Source organism: Apis florea, unplaced genomic scaffold, assembly GCF_048593485.1.
Source record: "Apis florea isolate Af1SG1 unplaced genomic scaffold, ASM4859348v1 contig_1914_pilon, whole genome shotgun sequence".
Lineage (NCBI taxonomy): Eukaryota > Metazoa > Arthropoda > Insecta > Hymenoptera > Apidae > Apis > Apis florea.
Window position 1 is genome coordinate 1,093,719 of NW_028256504.1, and position 17,287 is coordinate 1,111,005.

The 17,287-nt window shown below is 25.3% G+C and overlaps 1 protein-coding gene and 1 long non-coding RNA gene across 2 annotated transcripts; one reads left to right on the forward strand and one right to left on the reverse strand.

The window, feature by feature from the left end:
- The first annotated feature begins 10 nt into the window (after positions 1–10).
- Positions 11–3,390, forward strand: LOC147658593 (uncharacterized). Its single transcript, XR_015294275.1, has 2 exons — positions 11–145; positions 3,105–3,390. It is a non-coding gene; the product is annotated as an uncharacterized LOC147658593 (long non-coding RNA).
- On the reverse strand, positions 1,508–10,389 carry LOC100863854 (dopaminechrome tautomerase). Its single transcript, XM_031917466.2, has 6 exons — positions 10,275–10,389; positions 6,346–6,846; positions 5,988–6,090; positions 5,807–5,895; positions 4,176–4,468; positions 1,508–3,335 (listed from the first exon to the last, which is right to left on the reverse strand). The coding sequence occupies exons 2-6, from the start codon at positions 6,841–6,843 to the stop codon at positions 3,077–3,079; spliced, it is 1,242 nt and encodes a 413-aa protein (XP_031773326.1). The 5' UTR covers positions 6,844–6,846; positions 10,275–10,389; the 3' UTR covers positions 1,508–3,076.
- Between the last annotated feature and the right edge of the window lie 6,898 nt (positions 10,390–17,287).

Genomic DNA, 17,287 nt, shown 5'->3' on the forward strand with positions numbered 1-17,287 from the left:
AAGATCAAGAGAGAATTCCTTCGAGTGTTGCGATCACTTTAGTCACGGTCACGTAACCGAGTTGTAAGATCGCAGAATTTCAACCGACTTGTTGATAATCAGTTGCTTAAATACATCTGTGTCGAAGGAGGTCAACGACGTATGGGTAAATCCCGCCATTTTTTTAATATTGTTACCTATGAATTAGTGTCGCGTGAAAAAAATGTGAAGCTGTTTCGAGAAAATTGAAGATATTAGTATTATCTATTGGTAGATACGTATTGTTTTGTTAAAATAAGTTATGAACAGTGATACGTGTTATATTGTGTAATAAATTAGTGTCACGTATTTTTCGAGGAAAATGTATAATTGTTTACGAAAAATTGAAAAATTAATTATTAGCTTATATGAAGATGGATATATTTATTTCTTTCATTAAAATAAATTTAAAATCAATTACACTAAATTAATATTAAAACAAATTATTGTAATAATGAATTAATGTCGCATACTTTTCGAGAAAAATATAATATCTATTTAAGGAACGAAATTATTTATGTTTATGTTAGTTTCGAGTATATCTTTTAAAAATAGTTTAATATCTCGAATAAATTATAATAGATTACATCTTGATTAGAGTATTATCTATTATTCAACTGGTAATATTTACAATTATCGTTTATTATAATTTACTTTTTTCTTACTTTCTTTTCTTCTTTTATTAAGGCCAATTTCCAATTATTCTTAATTTATATTTTCATAACTTTTATTATAAATATATTTTATTATTCGAAAAAATCAGAGAATATCTAAAATATTTTTATCAATTGAATAATGTTTCTACATATTACATATCACAATATGATTAATTTAACCTTTCAAATAATCATTGATCGACACTTTTATTAACATTTTTGTTCTATGTGATTTTTAGAAATATCTAATTTTTGCGAATAGAAAATATTGTTATCTTTAAATTTGAAAATGATAAATCTGAGACAATTGGTGTACTATTTTTCAAATTAAGATTATTAAGATTTTTTTATCAGTTATTATTTGTGCATTGAAAATTAATTACGAAATAAAAACTGGATATTCTCGGTTTTCAAACTGAAATTCTCACATTGTGATTGCTACATTGTTTCATTAATCGAACTTAAATCATGTTTTATTACCATATTTTTCAATTAATTATTCGTTATCTGTTATTTTTAGTGTCTATTATTATCTATAATTACTAGTTGTATTTTACACGATGTATATTTATATCTATGTTTATATTTATGGAGATTTTAAAATTAGATAGAAAATTGAATACAGGATGTGAAAATATATAAAATGTCAAATGTTCAAGATAAAATGTTTGGAGAATAAAATAAATCTTTATTTATATTCAGTCTTTTTAAATCTGCAAAAAAAAAATGTAGAGGACAAATATAATATACAAAAATATCTAAAATTTTATTTAAGAAATAAAATTTGCATAATGTACAAGATAAATGTAAGATGTAAAAATAATTAAAATATATAATGAATATATATTTATTATTATTATATTTGTATGTATAAAATATGTACAGAAAAATAAAATAAACTTGTAAAAAAAATAAGACAAATAAAATATGAAAAATGAAAAACACAATAGAGATAAAAATGTAAAAATATTCAAAATATTTAAAGAATTATTTAAAGAATGAAACAAGATCTTTATTGTTTTACAAAGATGTAAATTTGTAAATTTTACAAACTATAATATTTTGCAAATACAAGATAAATAAAACATTCAATAAATATTTAAAGAACGAAGAAATAAATCTTAATATATATTTCATTTCTATAAATATATGTAGAAAATTATAAATTTAAAAAAAAATGTACAAAACACAATATGCAAAAATATCTAAGATATTTAAAGAATTAAATAAATCTTTGTTCATACTTTATTCCTGTACACATGTATATAAAAATGTAAATTTATACAAGCATTCTTACTTTAATTAATTTGAATATAATGATTCAACACATAGTTAAATATCTATTATATTTTATGCCTGTATTCATAGATTTCATTCAACTAAGAATCTTATCTAATTGCAATAATGATCCTATTATATTTTTCTTTATGTCAATAAACTGATATCCAGCAATAAATTTTTCTTTCCTTTAAAATATATGAATAATAATATACATTTAACGCATTTTCCAATAATAATTTACTGATTATGATGAATGAATACAAACATCTTGCATCAATAATTTGATAGAAGAATTTTTTAAGCAGCTGATTATTTATGTTTTGCTCGTGGATAAACGTAAGAATAAAATGACGATTGTATATACATGTGTAAGCTCTTTTGCATAAATTTCCATTATGATTTCATAATTATAATTTCTAAATTCTCTGTTTCTCAAGAAATTTATTACTTATATAATATAGAAATAATGCACAGTGAGTTTATGTATTTTCTTAAGATTTTGACAAGTAATTTATCTGTTTTCAACGATTTCTACAGAATATTGATTTCACAGTTTTTATGATTTATAATTTATAAAAGTTTTGAAAATATTATAATTTTTTAATATTTTATATAAATATGATATCATCTGCAAGAATACAAATTCAAATTGATTGTATAAGTAACAGTATTTCTTAAAAAATATAAAAGTACTACATTTATACAAAATTATTGTTATAGAAATCTAACAAATTTCTATTTGTATTGATTCTCTATATCTTTTTATTTCTATTATCCTTCTATCAATATCTATTTTAAAGAATTACAATTCTATAACATTTTAATTTTTTCTTTAAGAACATAATTTGATAAAAAAAAATATATAAGAATTTCTTTTACCCGAATTAATTTAATCTTATCATTTTACAAAATTTTAGAAAAATTTATTATTATATTATGATTATATTATAGATGTACGAAATTTAAAGATTTCTTCACTTTAAAATAAAACAAAAATCAAAAAAATTTACAAAATTTCAAACATAATTTTTTTATTCTTGATTTTCATTTTATTTTAATCGAAGAATTATCTCTTAAATTATTTAACTATTTTTTGATTTAATTTTAAATTCTTTCATTTTTTAAAACACGTTTATCGTATTGTTGTAGAATTGCGATGGAAAATATGATTGCGCAAACGAATTGAGAATTGGATTTTTATGAGTCGATTGCTGCATGGATATTAGCCTCATTATTCGAATATTAATATCGCGTGCATTTACTTCTTGCTTGAAGAATTTCTGAAACTTGGTGGACATCACCCAAATGTTGCCATTATCGCGTTCTGCCCATCGAATTTCAGCGACGAATTGCAATTTTTCTGGAGTGTAGGCTAGAATTCTAAAAAAAAAAAATTGTTATCGTTATTTGAAAAATAAAAAATCTCAAATTGTCATTTGTCATTTTATTTTAAAAGATCTTTTTTGTTTTAGATTGTGAAATGATAATATTCTAAGAATTCTGAAAAAATTAAAATTAAAATAAACTTAAAAAAAGATCTAATGTATCAATTCATTTTTACATTAATTTTATGATTACAAAATAAAATAATTAATTCATCATTTTTATATGCACAGAACATATCTTTACATTAAAAACAGTAATAATGTACCATTCAATTTATAGAAGTTTACATTTTAAAGGTAAAATATAAGAAGATAAATTGATTAAAAAATCGAGATATTGGTATTACTTCAATTTGATTATAAAAGCCATTATCATTATGATATAAAGATATGTCTCATTAATTCATAATCTGAATATTTTATAATATTTTAATTATCGATATTGAAAAATAATTTAGATAAAAACTGAATGTTTAAAGAAATCCACCATTCAGACTTCTTATTATATAAACTGTTTATCTTCATGGATTTATATACAATATGTTAACATATTTACGAAACATTTTTGAAGAATTGATTTTAGAGACACAACAACAAACACAAAAATATCGATAGCTTGTTTATTTAGTTGCAAACAATCATAAGTATTGCATTAAATGAGTGAGACAGAGACTCATGTCTCACTTCGTCCAACGTAAATTGCTTATAATTTAATAAACAAGCCACAATTTCTATAATATCCAATAATTTTCTATAATATCCAATAATATTTGCACAATATATAATCTCAATACCTTAATAAATAAAATTCTAAACAATAATTTTCAATATTTACCTTTGTTGATTCGTTTGTGGTTGCCACGAAGCGATCGCCGTTTCCGTGAACGGAGCGAAAAGAATCGTATCCTCACGAGGATCAACGGCCAGAGCGAGTCCTTGACTCGACTTTTTACCGACCAGAGTTACCGGCAGCTGTTCACCGAATGCTGGTGGACCCGCTTGAAGAGCCGTGGTTGGCACGCTGAACAAACGATCCGTGGCCAACGGTTGATAGTATACTGTTCCAAGTCTGGCGGAGAATGCTAGGCCAATGATACCGTCGAACAATTCAAACATATCGTTTCCGATCTGTGAAATATGTATTATGTAATTTAAAAAATAATCTAATAATTAATTTAATTGGAATTGAATAAAGCGTCAAATTTTAACGTTGCTGGTTTATACCAGAATGTTGATCTTGAAAGAAATAAATATAAGTAGTGTCCAGTCAACTGTCCAGTAATCGCACGATAGGAAATGGAACGCGTCAATAGATGTTTTCTGAGAATTGTTGACGGTTTCTTTCTCGATTCTGTTCGCTTCATTTGTTTGAGAGAAAAGAAAGAGAAAGAAAAAGAGAGCGAAACTTTTTTTTACAAGTGAGATAGAAAAATGTTTGTATTTTATTTTATGATGCGTGTTGAAATTTGAAAAAAAATTCGAATGAAATTTTAAATTATTTTTTAACTTATTCTTTGGATAGAGAATTAATAAAATGATAAAAAAATCACGAGAGGTAATGTAAATTTGTGATATTAAAACGATTAAAAACAATTTAAAGTTTTTTATGAGATTATCATATCATATATGATTTGTATCATCGTATGGTTTTGGTATTGACTCTGCTTCCTTTTTGCTTTTTCACACCGTGTGAAATAGTCATCACCGTGAAATTCCTCGTGATTTTCTAGATAGTAAAGCGGCTAATGTAAAAAACACAAAGCAAAATCGAGGCGTAAAATTGATCTGCGTAAATATTCGTCGCGCACAAAGAAATAAACCGTAAAATTCATTGCGGAAGAATTATTATTTGCTCTGTTTAGATTCCATGTAATTTTTGAATTTTCATTATCATTTGTCTGCCCATTTTATATTTTAAATGAAAAAAAAAAAATAAATTGTTTATTATCATGAAAAATATATAATCTATGTTCAAGATCATCAATTAACAATAAATATTTATTCTCCATTATTGTTGACCTTGAATGATCTTCAATTATATATCATTGCATTTATTTTGAAACATTTAATCAAAAAATATATATATATATATATCGTTCCACCTAAAACAAATAATTGATTTTTAATATTTTTTATTTATAAGAAAAAAAATTTTTTGTGCATTTCTCTAAGAAAACAATTTTAATTTGTTAAAACTTTGATATATTAAATTAAATTTAATTACAAAATTAACAAATTGATTATGAATTTTTTTGTTTTTTCAATTATTTAAAAATGTTTTTAATAAGATTAATATTAATTTTTTAATATTAATTATATATGTCTAATTAAATTTTATTATTCATAATAATATCCTATAGTCGTTTGTATATAGCATTTTTAAATAAATATTATAAATTAAGAGATTTAGTATCGCTTGATCATATTTTAAAATGAAAGAATAGAAAAATTCGATGAGAATCTTACTCGATAAGTGGAGAAATCTGGATGAGGATACATGCTCGCGTGCAAAATTCGCCAGCTTCTATCCGTTGCGCCATCGAATACAATTATACCTTGAAGAAAAAGGAATGTTATATAAAAAATAATAATAAAATAGAAAAAAATAGAATAAATATAAAAAAATATGTAATTAATTCTCAATTACCGGGTCCTGCAGTGTCACTTATGTAAAGGAACACATCATCACAGGTAGTTGCCGAGGTGTCATCGAGAATCAGATTAGTCAGCAACGTATTGGGTCTTAGAGACTAGTAAAGAGAGAAGTAAAGAAAATAAAGAAAATTAATTTTTCTATACTCCGAATAAAACTCCAAACACTAAGTAAGTCTCGAAAAATTGAACAATATTAATCAGCTATTTAAATAATCTTATGTATAATAACAAAAAAATTTTTGATGTTTTTCATAAAATTTTTAGATAAAAACGAAAAAAAACTATATATAATATATCGAGAATGATTTTTCCAAATTTTCTTATTATTATAAAAACGATCAAAGACACACCTCACGTGGAAAAGTATATTGTCGCACTAATTGATCGGTCTTTAAATCAAACACCATTATCTTCGGTTGACAAACCGGTCTGAAGTCATCAATCGACGTCATTACGCCACTGTCAATGACCCATAGTCGATTACACCTGTCCAACTTTATTCTGTACACGGAGATCAGCAACGAACAATTTAAATCGCCCCTTCCCGCGCTGTGCCAGTCCCAAGATGGATAAGCGTTTAATTGAGGGCTGCTTTCCAACGGAAGATTTCTCGAGATGTAGTTCAAAGTCGCAGGAATGCCCGCTCGTAATCTTGGAACGGTGATGAATATCTTGTCCCAACCCACTTCAATGCCAGTCGGAACCACGTTCTCGGGCCGATACTGATTGAGGAATTCTCGATCGTATGGAAGGGCGAAATCCAGAAGCGGCCATTGGACTATGGTTTCTAGAATTTCTGCGGCCGTTAAGGTGCAGAACAATCCAGCTAGGAGAAATGGGTGCAGCATATCCTGTAATGGAAAGATAATTAAAAAGTAAATATGTAGGTATGGATAATTTAATAATAAGTTGGACAATTGATTGAAAATTGGGATTGAACGCTCACAATATCGAATATGTCATTGTTTTCATTATTATTGTTATATTGGAAACAAGACGACACAAAGGAATGTGGTCCTCACGTGACGTATATACTCTGTCTAATGTAACAGTGACGTTACATTACTCCCACTCCTACTGCTACAACCAGAACCAAATGTCGTATCGTGTCACGTGACATGTCTGGTTAATTAGTAATGGAAGTGGGGATAACTGTGATGTTACTATATTCTTCTCATAGGGAATTGTATTGTTTTATTTCTTATTTGAATATAAAGACAATAAAAGAATAGAAATATTTATGGATTTATGTGAATTTATATATTTAATTATTAATAATAAAATTATGAATGGAATTATATTTATAATTATTAATTTAACTTAATTCGTTAAATATGATCTATATATTAAATAGATATGTGGAATGTACATAGGGAAATCGCGTTAATGGAAATTGTATTTCATAAGTGTGAATTATTTTGATGATTATTTCCTTAATTAAACAATGTAGATTTTATGTGAAAATAATTGATATGAATAATGGGGAAAAAATCAATATTGAAGAAATTTTTATTAATGATTAAATTTTCAAATTTGTAATAATAAAATTAAATTTTATTTAAAATTCTACTCATTAAAATATACTAATTGTAATACATTTCCATACTCATAATAATCTAGAGAATTCCTTAGATAAATTGTTATGAATGAATTATGTACATTTGTTTATTCAACCTTTTAAATATTAATTATTTTAAACAAAAGAAGATAATGATGTTCGCACGTTCTAGAATTTAAAAAAACTAAAAATCCACTTAAGCTCTTTAAACGAAACATATAATTTCTATTATCTTTTACAACAAATATTTTAATATTTTAAGCCTTTGTGTCTCTCAACCACATTTTACGACAGATTATTTAACAAAACTATTTATATTCCCATTCAAATACGTAAAAGCTGTCAGACGTGCAATTTTTTATATAGCATCTAATCATTAGTTATGTTCTAACCAAGTCAATTTGACAATGAAACGATCTTTATTATATTATTAAATCATTTGTATTTGCAAGTGAAACGGTGTGAATGTCACGAGTCAACGAATTTTCGATCTCGAATAGGAGATAATATTCAAATAAGTTTGAATTGATCGATCGATTAAGGTTTGCATTGCACACCGGAAACGCGTGCTTACGAACGCCACCTTCCGCGTATTTTGTAACAATCAACGATCACAATGCACGCGACACAATGAATGTTGAAACACGAGATCGATCAGCTGTTGAATGTCACGCGATTGTTTCGCTTCAAGTTTTTTTATCTCGAAAAATCACTTTTGAAATCGAATATTCGCCAAATTTCTTTTTTAATTATATATTAGTTTATTTTGTTGAGCTTTGATTTTTTAAAATTAAAGTTAGATTGGATTATAAGATTGAAAAATTACTTTCGAATTTATCGGATCAGAAAATGATCAAAAATTTCATTCTCGTAAATTTATCTATTGTTTCAATTATATTTTAAAAATTTTGCATGCTATATTTACATTGAAAATAAGTTTCTTTTTAAATTATGTTACGTGTCAAATTATGTTACGTATTTTCTTTTATTAGTTTGAAACTTAAAAAAATTTTATTATAATAGAAACTATGTTTAAATTGTAATTATTAAATTTCATAATAATTTATCTGTTCGTAATCAAATTCAATCTTGAAGTCAAATTACTATAGTTATGCAAATGTATAACAGTATTTGCATAATAAGCAAATTTTGCAACTTTGTATAGGATATCCACGCTTTTGGGATATAAATAACTTTTTGTATTCGAATATCTTTTATTAATAAAAACCGAATTGTGAAATAGAAATACTAGAAAGTTGGAAGGCGAATATGGAATGAAATAGGATCTTTAAACCAAGCCATTATCGATAAAATAAAATAAAATAAAACTTATACGATACTTCTTTGGTAAAATTTATTTTAAATTACGATTTCAATTAGCGAAGCAGAACGTATCTTATACATCAATTTGTTATATAAAAATGAAAAAAAAAAAAAGAATAACTTAATTAAAAAAATGTGAATTATTACATAACATTTGCATTGTACAAGTAATGTTTCGATTAAAAAAATTATCATAAAGTAAGTCTTGTCTGAAAAAGATTTGCAAACTTTAATACAAAATTTGAAAAGCTATTTTCCAATTATCAATTATTATTATTAATTGGTTTTTTCCAAGCTAGATATTTATTTAAGATAATCGGATCGTTTGTATCATAATGATACAATTAATTGACATAATCGATAAAAAACAGTTATAATTTTGAATGAAGCATGAACCGGTAATTTTAAATTATTTCATTTTTCAACGGTTTTAATCCTCATCTCTGTGACGAGTGAAAAATGAGTCTTGGATCGATCTTCGAATATCGCGTAATTCGAGTATTTCGAATACCTTGCGAAGTTGCAAATTTATGATCTTCATTCTTACGCAAGAAATTTTCTTCCAGAATCGAGCAAAAATAAACTCGTTGCTGTTGATTATTTTAATATCGTCGAACTGTAAAGTGTTGTTAAACATGAATTAAATATTTGATAATAATATTCGATATCTAAAACAAATTATTCGCATAATTATGATACGTGCATATCATATTTATCATGTGAAAAAATTTGATTCTTTAAATACATTATTATATTATTATGTAAAAAGTAAAATTTTCATTGACTTTTAAAATTAATATTAAATATACACAATGATCGTTTATATTAAAATTACAACTACTTTCCTTTACAATATTTATTAATCGACACGATTTATTTAATTAAATCTAGTTATTTAAAATTTTTGCACGCATTCAATTATTATTCAATTATTATATATGTGATTTTTTGTTAATATGTCAAAAACATATTATCTTTTTTTACCCAAAAATTGTTAAAAACGTTGATATTGAAAAGTGTGGAAACATTAAAATGAGATAAAAGAACAAATAATAATAGAGAGTTAAAAACTAAAAAAAATTTATAAAAATATTATTTCAAAAAATTGCTTGATTCTTTCCAATTTTCAAGGTGATATAACTGTCCCCGCGTGACAATCAACGTGGCATTTTTGAGCGAGGATGTAAAATCGCTCAAACAAGAAAGCAAAAACTCATATTTCATAACACCTTAATAATAAAACAATTATTAGAGAAAGAAAAGGAACAAAAATGTTGGAGCATCGCTCAAAAGAAAAAAAAAAAAAAAAAGTTTCAATCACAAACAAATTATAAAAGAATTATAGAAGATAAATACAAAAGAACGAAAATAATAAATCACATAGCAAAAGGAACCAACCTTTAATCCAAAATTCGAACTCAAGGATAATCCCTTTCGTCGAGAATTCAGCAAGATCCAGTCCCAACTAACTGCTCGTTCAAACGAACGTGTAACAAGTTTCGCGGTCTGAACACTGACTGATCTAATTTCCTTGCATCGGTTTGGATCCTGCCGGTTCGAGAGACAGGAGACAGAAAATCGACATATTGTGCAAGCATGCATAATATTGTCTTTTTATGCCACATTCAAGGAATAAAATTCGATAAAAATTTTTTTTTTTTTTTTTTGCGAAAAATTATCACTTGGAATGGTATTGGTTGGAATCAATTAAAAGTTTTGAAATAAAAGAGAGGGTAGATTGTATCTATCGATAACTTGTGGAAAATTAAAAAAATGCTAAGATAAGGATTTAATGAGTGTTATAAACATTCAAATATAATTTAATTTATCGAATTTTAATTTTCGATAAATTTTTATTTTAGTCTTTGAACTCTTCAAATTTGAAATTATCTTCGAATAACATCAAATTATAATATTATAAAAATGATTAGTTTTCTCCGATACAATTTGTCGATATTCATATAATTTTATACGATATAATTCATATAATTCGTTTAATTTTCTGATTTTTTTTTTTATTTGTTCATCATTACAAAATTTCAATTTGCAGATACAAAATGTGTATGCATTCAATCTATTTCCAAATTCATTTATTATAAAATTGCACATATCAATATTCTTCAAATAATCAATAATTTCAAAAAATTTGTATTCTTTTTGAAATTGTCGATTTATTCTTTTTTTTTTTTTTTAATTCCCTAAAGATCTTTCACATCCGCAAATTACATGTAGACGAAGGTAATGTTTGGAGTTCAGAGAATTATTTTAAATTTAGATAGGTGCTCGACCACTGTACCGGAGAAAGTGATATATAAACAATGCTATACACAAAGACTTGACATTCAAGATCCGTGGTCGCATAAGACTTCCATTTGGAATGCAACAAAGCGACTATAAAGGAGACAACAATTGGCAGAGTTTTATACTACGTGTTACTGTTTCCCATTCATTTGTTGACACGTGATTTATTACCGTTCTATAAAGTATTAATTAATAACTTGGAATAAAAAGTATTACTTAAAATACTTCATTGTTTTCATTTGACAAATAGTATAGAAAAAGAAAATAAGAACTTTTATTTATAGAGAATAATAAAGTTTAATTATTTTAATATCTGTTATTTCATCCGATAATAATTTTAGTAATTTTTGTCTTTTAAGATTTTAGATTTTAGAATTTACTCGAAGACATTATTCGAATAAAAAGTGGCCAAATTTAGTTCCAAAATTGCAACATTATTAAATAAAGCTTAGCTCATTATTGAAAATATCATTTATTAATTATTATATCTTATTTTCATTTTAAATAATTCTATGCAAAAATATTATTAATTATACAATTCTCATTTTCTAACGTGATATTTTATATATGTCAAATTATCATATTTTTCTTGTCTTTTTTATCCAAAAATATTGTAAATAGTGTATCGATAGAAATAGGCGCGGTCTAATAGTTCCGGGCACTTTCGAGTTACGTATCAAGGCCTTCCACATAACATTTACCACTAAGTCTGATCGATTGCCATTTTCTTCACGTATCGATTGTAAATACATGCACAGGATGTTCCAAAAATGTTGAAACGCCAAATTGGAGATTCCCGAGATAATTTCAAGCAAGATTTTTCTTTGCAAAAATTTTCGTTACAGCTATGTTAGCGAGTTATTGTACGAAATAACATCAATTACGGAACGCGTAGCCTAATCGAGACGCGTGCAATTGGCTACCGATCAAGCAAGTCCAAAGTGTGAATATAACGAATATTTTTTTATCGATAAAAAATTATATACAATAAATAAATAAATATAATATTCAACACGCTTTCTTCAGTAGTAAGTATGTTACTTGGATTTGTTGTGTGTGCTCGGTCGGTACGTGGTCAATGTTATTCGATTAGGACTACGCGCTTCGTGATTGGTCAGTGTTTTTTTCTCTACAATTTATTAACGAAAGTTTTTGTAAAGAAAAATATTGCTCGGAATCATCTTTGTAATATTTTCAGTTTATGAATATTCCATAATTTTTGAGACACCCTGTATATATATTCGATATTTATACCGTATTATTCGATTTTTATCTATACGTGTATTGTTTCGTTTGCTCTTTAATCGTACCTTCGCGTGTACTTTAAGGACAAATCATGTGCGATGAATTCAGACTGATTGGAATAGATCCTATTACGTCTTTAAGTTCATTTATTGTCAGAGAGTATAAATCTTCGTTTAAAGTCAGGATAAGATCTATCGATAAAGTACACACGCGATTCGAATATTTTTTTTTTTTTTTTTGGTTATATAAACGTTTTCTTTGTGTTGATATGGTATCGTTATTTTTTTCTCTCGCGTATTCATCATTTGTAAATTATTTTAACGTGATTTTACATTCATTGTATTTGTATTTCTTTTTTTTTTTTTTTTTTTTTTTTCATTTTGTTCCTCTTCTAACGAACGTAAAGAAAAAATCCTTATCGATCTTACAAATATACAAAAAAAGAATAAATTATTTTGATTGGTATAATTAAATTCAAGTAAACTGATTAAAACCTATATATAACTTAATATATATTTTGCAATAATTCATTAATTATTATAATTATACTTGAAAACAGGATTAAAAGAATAATATAACCTAACATTGTGATAATTTACATTATTATTCTCATTTTTCTTTTTGATAATTTTTTGTTAGATATAAAGAAGATCACTATGGGTACCATTTGTGCATAGATAATTTATATATTATTCTCATATCCTTTTTTTTTTCTTGATTTTTGATAATTTTTTGCTGTAAAGATGTAAAGAAAATCACCATGGATACCGACGTAAACATTGCACAAGAATATTTCACGTCGTTAATGCTGCCACGAAGAATAAAACATTTTGGGATTGCGCAATTTCTTCGAGCTGAAATATCATGGGAATAAACGTTCTTTAGAATAAACGAGAATTCCCACAGAAAAACGGAAACGTTTTACCTTCCTTTGTCGATTAATAATGCGAAACAGGACGTACAGTAAACGATTATTAAAGGGGATAATTTGACACTTAATAATGCGATATATACTTGGCTTACACCTTGTTCCAATTTAAATTACAATTATAATTAATGAAACTAAAAAATTTATAAAATTTCAATTAGACAAATTGTATTATTTATTTATTATTACTTATTTGTTAGGAACAAGAACTGGAATGGATAGAACACGTTTGACTGTATAAATAATAATTTATAGATGAACATAGCCGTGTAAAGTGACGATAGGTTAAGATTAACAAGTGATAATGATAGGTTATTGTGCAGAGTCATTCATCTTTTTCTCTCAGAACTATAACATCGATATTTCGATTATTTAGTGAAACTATTTTTCTTAAATTTTTAATATTTATTAAACATGATTATTAATATTATTTTATGAAACACATTTGAAAAATATAATATTGAAAGTTATTTATAAATTTTTAAGCAACATGATTTCGCGGTAGATGAAGTGAGATAGATATAGAGCTGTGATATGTCACTTCAACAACTACGTCACATTACACAAACTAAATTTAATTAAAATAATTAACATTAAATTATTTACAACTTAATAAATAATCGAAAATTTTTTATGCACAAACTTTTCTCTAGAATCGTCAAATCTCTAAAAATGAACATATTAATATTTTAACTAAATATTTTAATTTCAAACAATCTTAAGAAAGTAATTTTTTCTTCTTTATTTTTCTCCACGAATTAAGTTTACCTTCTCTTTATATCTATCAAATAAAATGTTTTTATCGAATGCATTTTTATATTTTATAATTTTTTTTATATTATACATAAAAAAGTATGGCTAAAAGTGTCTATTTCTATTTTTTTTTTTTTTTTCCATTTCAAATCAATTTTCAATCAACTTGAGTTTCTACTTGAGTTTTCCTAAAATCTATGATTTATCGATACCATTTTCGAGTAATAATTTTTTTCGTACCAGGAAACGAAGAACAAAATGAAAATTTAATGCATCGATACATACATTCGTTGCGAACGAATCAGATTATTTCGTCAATACAAGGGTCCAACCACGATGTTCTTATGCAAGCTTGCGTAAACCATTCATGATATAGATACCGCAACGTGTAACGCCTTAAATGAGCGAATACGTATCCGCCATGCACGTGAACGTTCGTGCATGCCATTGTCGGTACTTGTCGACCAAGTTTTTTTTTCTACGGTTTTCCTTTGGTTATTTATTCGCTCGTGTCACGCTTTCCTTTTTTTTTTCCATTTACATCGATGATATTTCGAAAGTGAATTTATTTATTTATTTTTTTTTATATATAAATATACTGAGGAAGTATTCGTTTAGTTTGATATATCACAAAATTGAAAAAATGATTCTTCGAGAAAAGTAATAAATATAATATTTATGAAAGGATCGTGTATTTTTATATTTAAGAATTTAAGATTTTTGTCTCTAATTAAATTAACGTGATAAGTTTAAGAAGTTAAATTTGGAAAAATGGAAAAAAATCAAGCATCTAATTTTGGAATTTTTGTGATTGGATTTATGATTTTGAAAAATATGATTATATGGTATGATATGATATGATATATATATATTTGCTCATCTTAATTCTTTCCAATATTTAAAACAATTATTTCTTTTAATAAAATTCAATATTCAGTTTAAACTTTTGGGACAATTATTGCTTTTAATGAAAGCCAATATATTAAATTTAGCTTAAATTAAATTTTCATCGATATTTGATGTTCAAGTAAATTGATTAAATTATTTTTGTACATCCAATTCAATTTGCAACAATTAGTTCAATAAAAATCGACATTTAGTATAGAATTTAAATTGTATTATATTTCTGTTCGCTATAATTTTTTTTTTTGAAATATGAGAGGTAATTAATTTTCTTTAATATCCAGTATCAAATTTGGTTCCTGGTACGCAGTGGTCGGTGAAAGTTTGGTTGATATATTGTTACATATTTAATACTCTTTCCGTTCCTTCGTATTAATTACATATAATAATAAGTTGATACATGTAAATCTAATCTGTATTTTTTTATCGTTAGATTTAATTGCGATAAAATATGAAATATTATTTAAAACATAATCTCGTGAATTTATAATTTAATATTTTTAATTTTTTTCACTTTTCAGGTTTTCTAAATTTTTCAAATTTTCGCAATTTAAACTAAACTAACTAGAAACAAATGGAAATTAAATTATATGATTTATCCGAGTACAACCATTTAATAAAATTCAGTTGATATCATGTTTTAATTATGATTCTTGCGAAAATCAATGGACGTGCTCTGGCAATAGAAAGGTATCTCAACTGAATGGAATTTACTAATGGAAAAAAATGATAGTTGTTAGAACTCTGTAAACGATCATGATTATGAAGCTATAAATAAGCTTTTATTTGAATGTTTTTTAAAAATTATAAAATGTTTAAAATCAATAAATCAATAACAATTTAATATCGTACGAGATAAATGACTAATGTGTAATATTAAATTCATGATGGAATGAATTATAATGTTGGAAAAGAAGATCGCACTTTTAGGATTACCTTAGACACAATAGAAATAATTATTACAAGTAATCTAGGGATTTTTGTCTTATTTGAAAAATCTCCAAATTAAATTTATACATCAAATATCCTTTCTTTTTCCTATATATATATTTAAATATTGCAAATTTGAACTTATACGAATAAAAATATTCGATTTGAATATAATTTTATATTTTGTATATGTAAATATACCCATTTTAAAGGTAATTTATTTATCTTTCACTAGAGAAGAATTTTAATTGAAAAAAAAAAATCATTATGAAATCGTGAAATATTTTCTTGAAATAAAACAATTTTTAAATGAAAACATTGACACGAATTCACAACATTGAAATGAATTACGAACTTCGTAATTTCGTAACTTATATTTTACGTATATTATAGAAAGTGATTAAAATAAACTGATAAATTATTTTTTTAAATTACATTAATACGATGATGTATCTCGTTAATTATCGCCGTTATGTAATTATCGCCGAGCATACCATAACTTGATTAACAAAATTAGTATTATTAATCATATAATATATATATATTATATATAATTACATTATAATATAATTACTTCGTAATTATTTTCACTTAATTTGCTACAATGGATCTGATGTGTAACGAGAAGAAAAAAAGGAAAAAGGAGAAATAAACAATTGCAATCAGTTTATTACAAAAAATTTCACGGCGCTCTTGGCGATTGATAGGGAAAAAAAAATCGTTCGATGATATCATCAGTTTCTATTAGAATTTCAATTTATAAAACATAATCGTCTACTTAATAGCGTTGCGCAAATCTGGTTTTGATCAAGATTTCGAAAACTAATCCTTAAGATCGATAATACTGAATGGTTCCATTGCACGCTCGAAAAATTGCGTGTCGATCGTGACACGTTTGCACGCAAGCTTTTATTCTCATTGGTTCGATACGTGTTAGAAAATAGGAAATAAGAAAATGTTTAAAAAATAAATAATTTTTTAAACATAAATTTCAAACATAATCGAAATTTTAAATTTTGGAAATGTGAAGTTGAATATGTCGATACAGTTTAGTTTTTAAATTAAATTTAAAGATAAAAGAAAGCTATGATTTGACATTGCTTGACAATTGAAATTATATATATGAAGAGTTGACAACAATTTTAAAAAGAATAAAAAATAGAGAAGATTGATAAATAAAGCGCTTCGATTATTTATTATAATTTAAACTTCAAAATTTTTGCTTCAAATTTTGTAAATCTAAAAATTATAAACACGTGGTATATCAATTAAATTTAAACGTGAAATGAATTCTCTTGTTTTTGGTACATAGAGAAAGTGGAACACGAATTGAATTTTTTTTTTTTTTTCC

Bases quoted from the DNA above. Each gene is read 5' to 3' on its own strand.
- LOC100863854 (XM_031917466.2), bottom strand. From the start codon at position 6,843: ATGCTGCACCCATTTCTCCTAGCTGGATTGTTCTGCACCTTAACGGCC. The intron at 5,896-5,987 runs GTAATTGAGAAT...TTTTTCTTCAAG, and splicing joins AAGTGACACTGCAGGACCCG to GTATAATTGTATTCGATGGC. The intron at 4,469-5,806 runs GTAAGATTCTCA...CATATTTCACAG, and splicing joins CAGATTTCTCCACTTATCGA to ATCGGAAACGATATGTTTGA.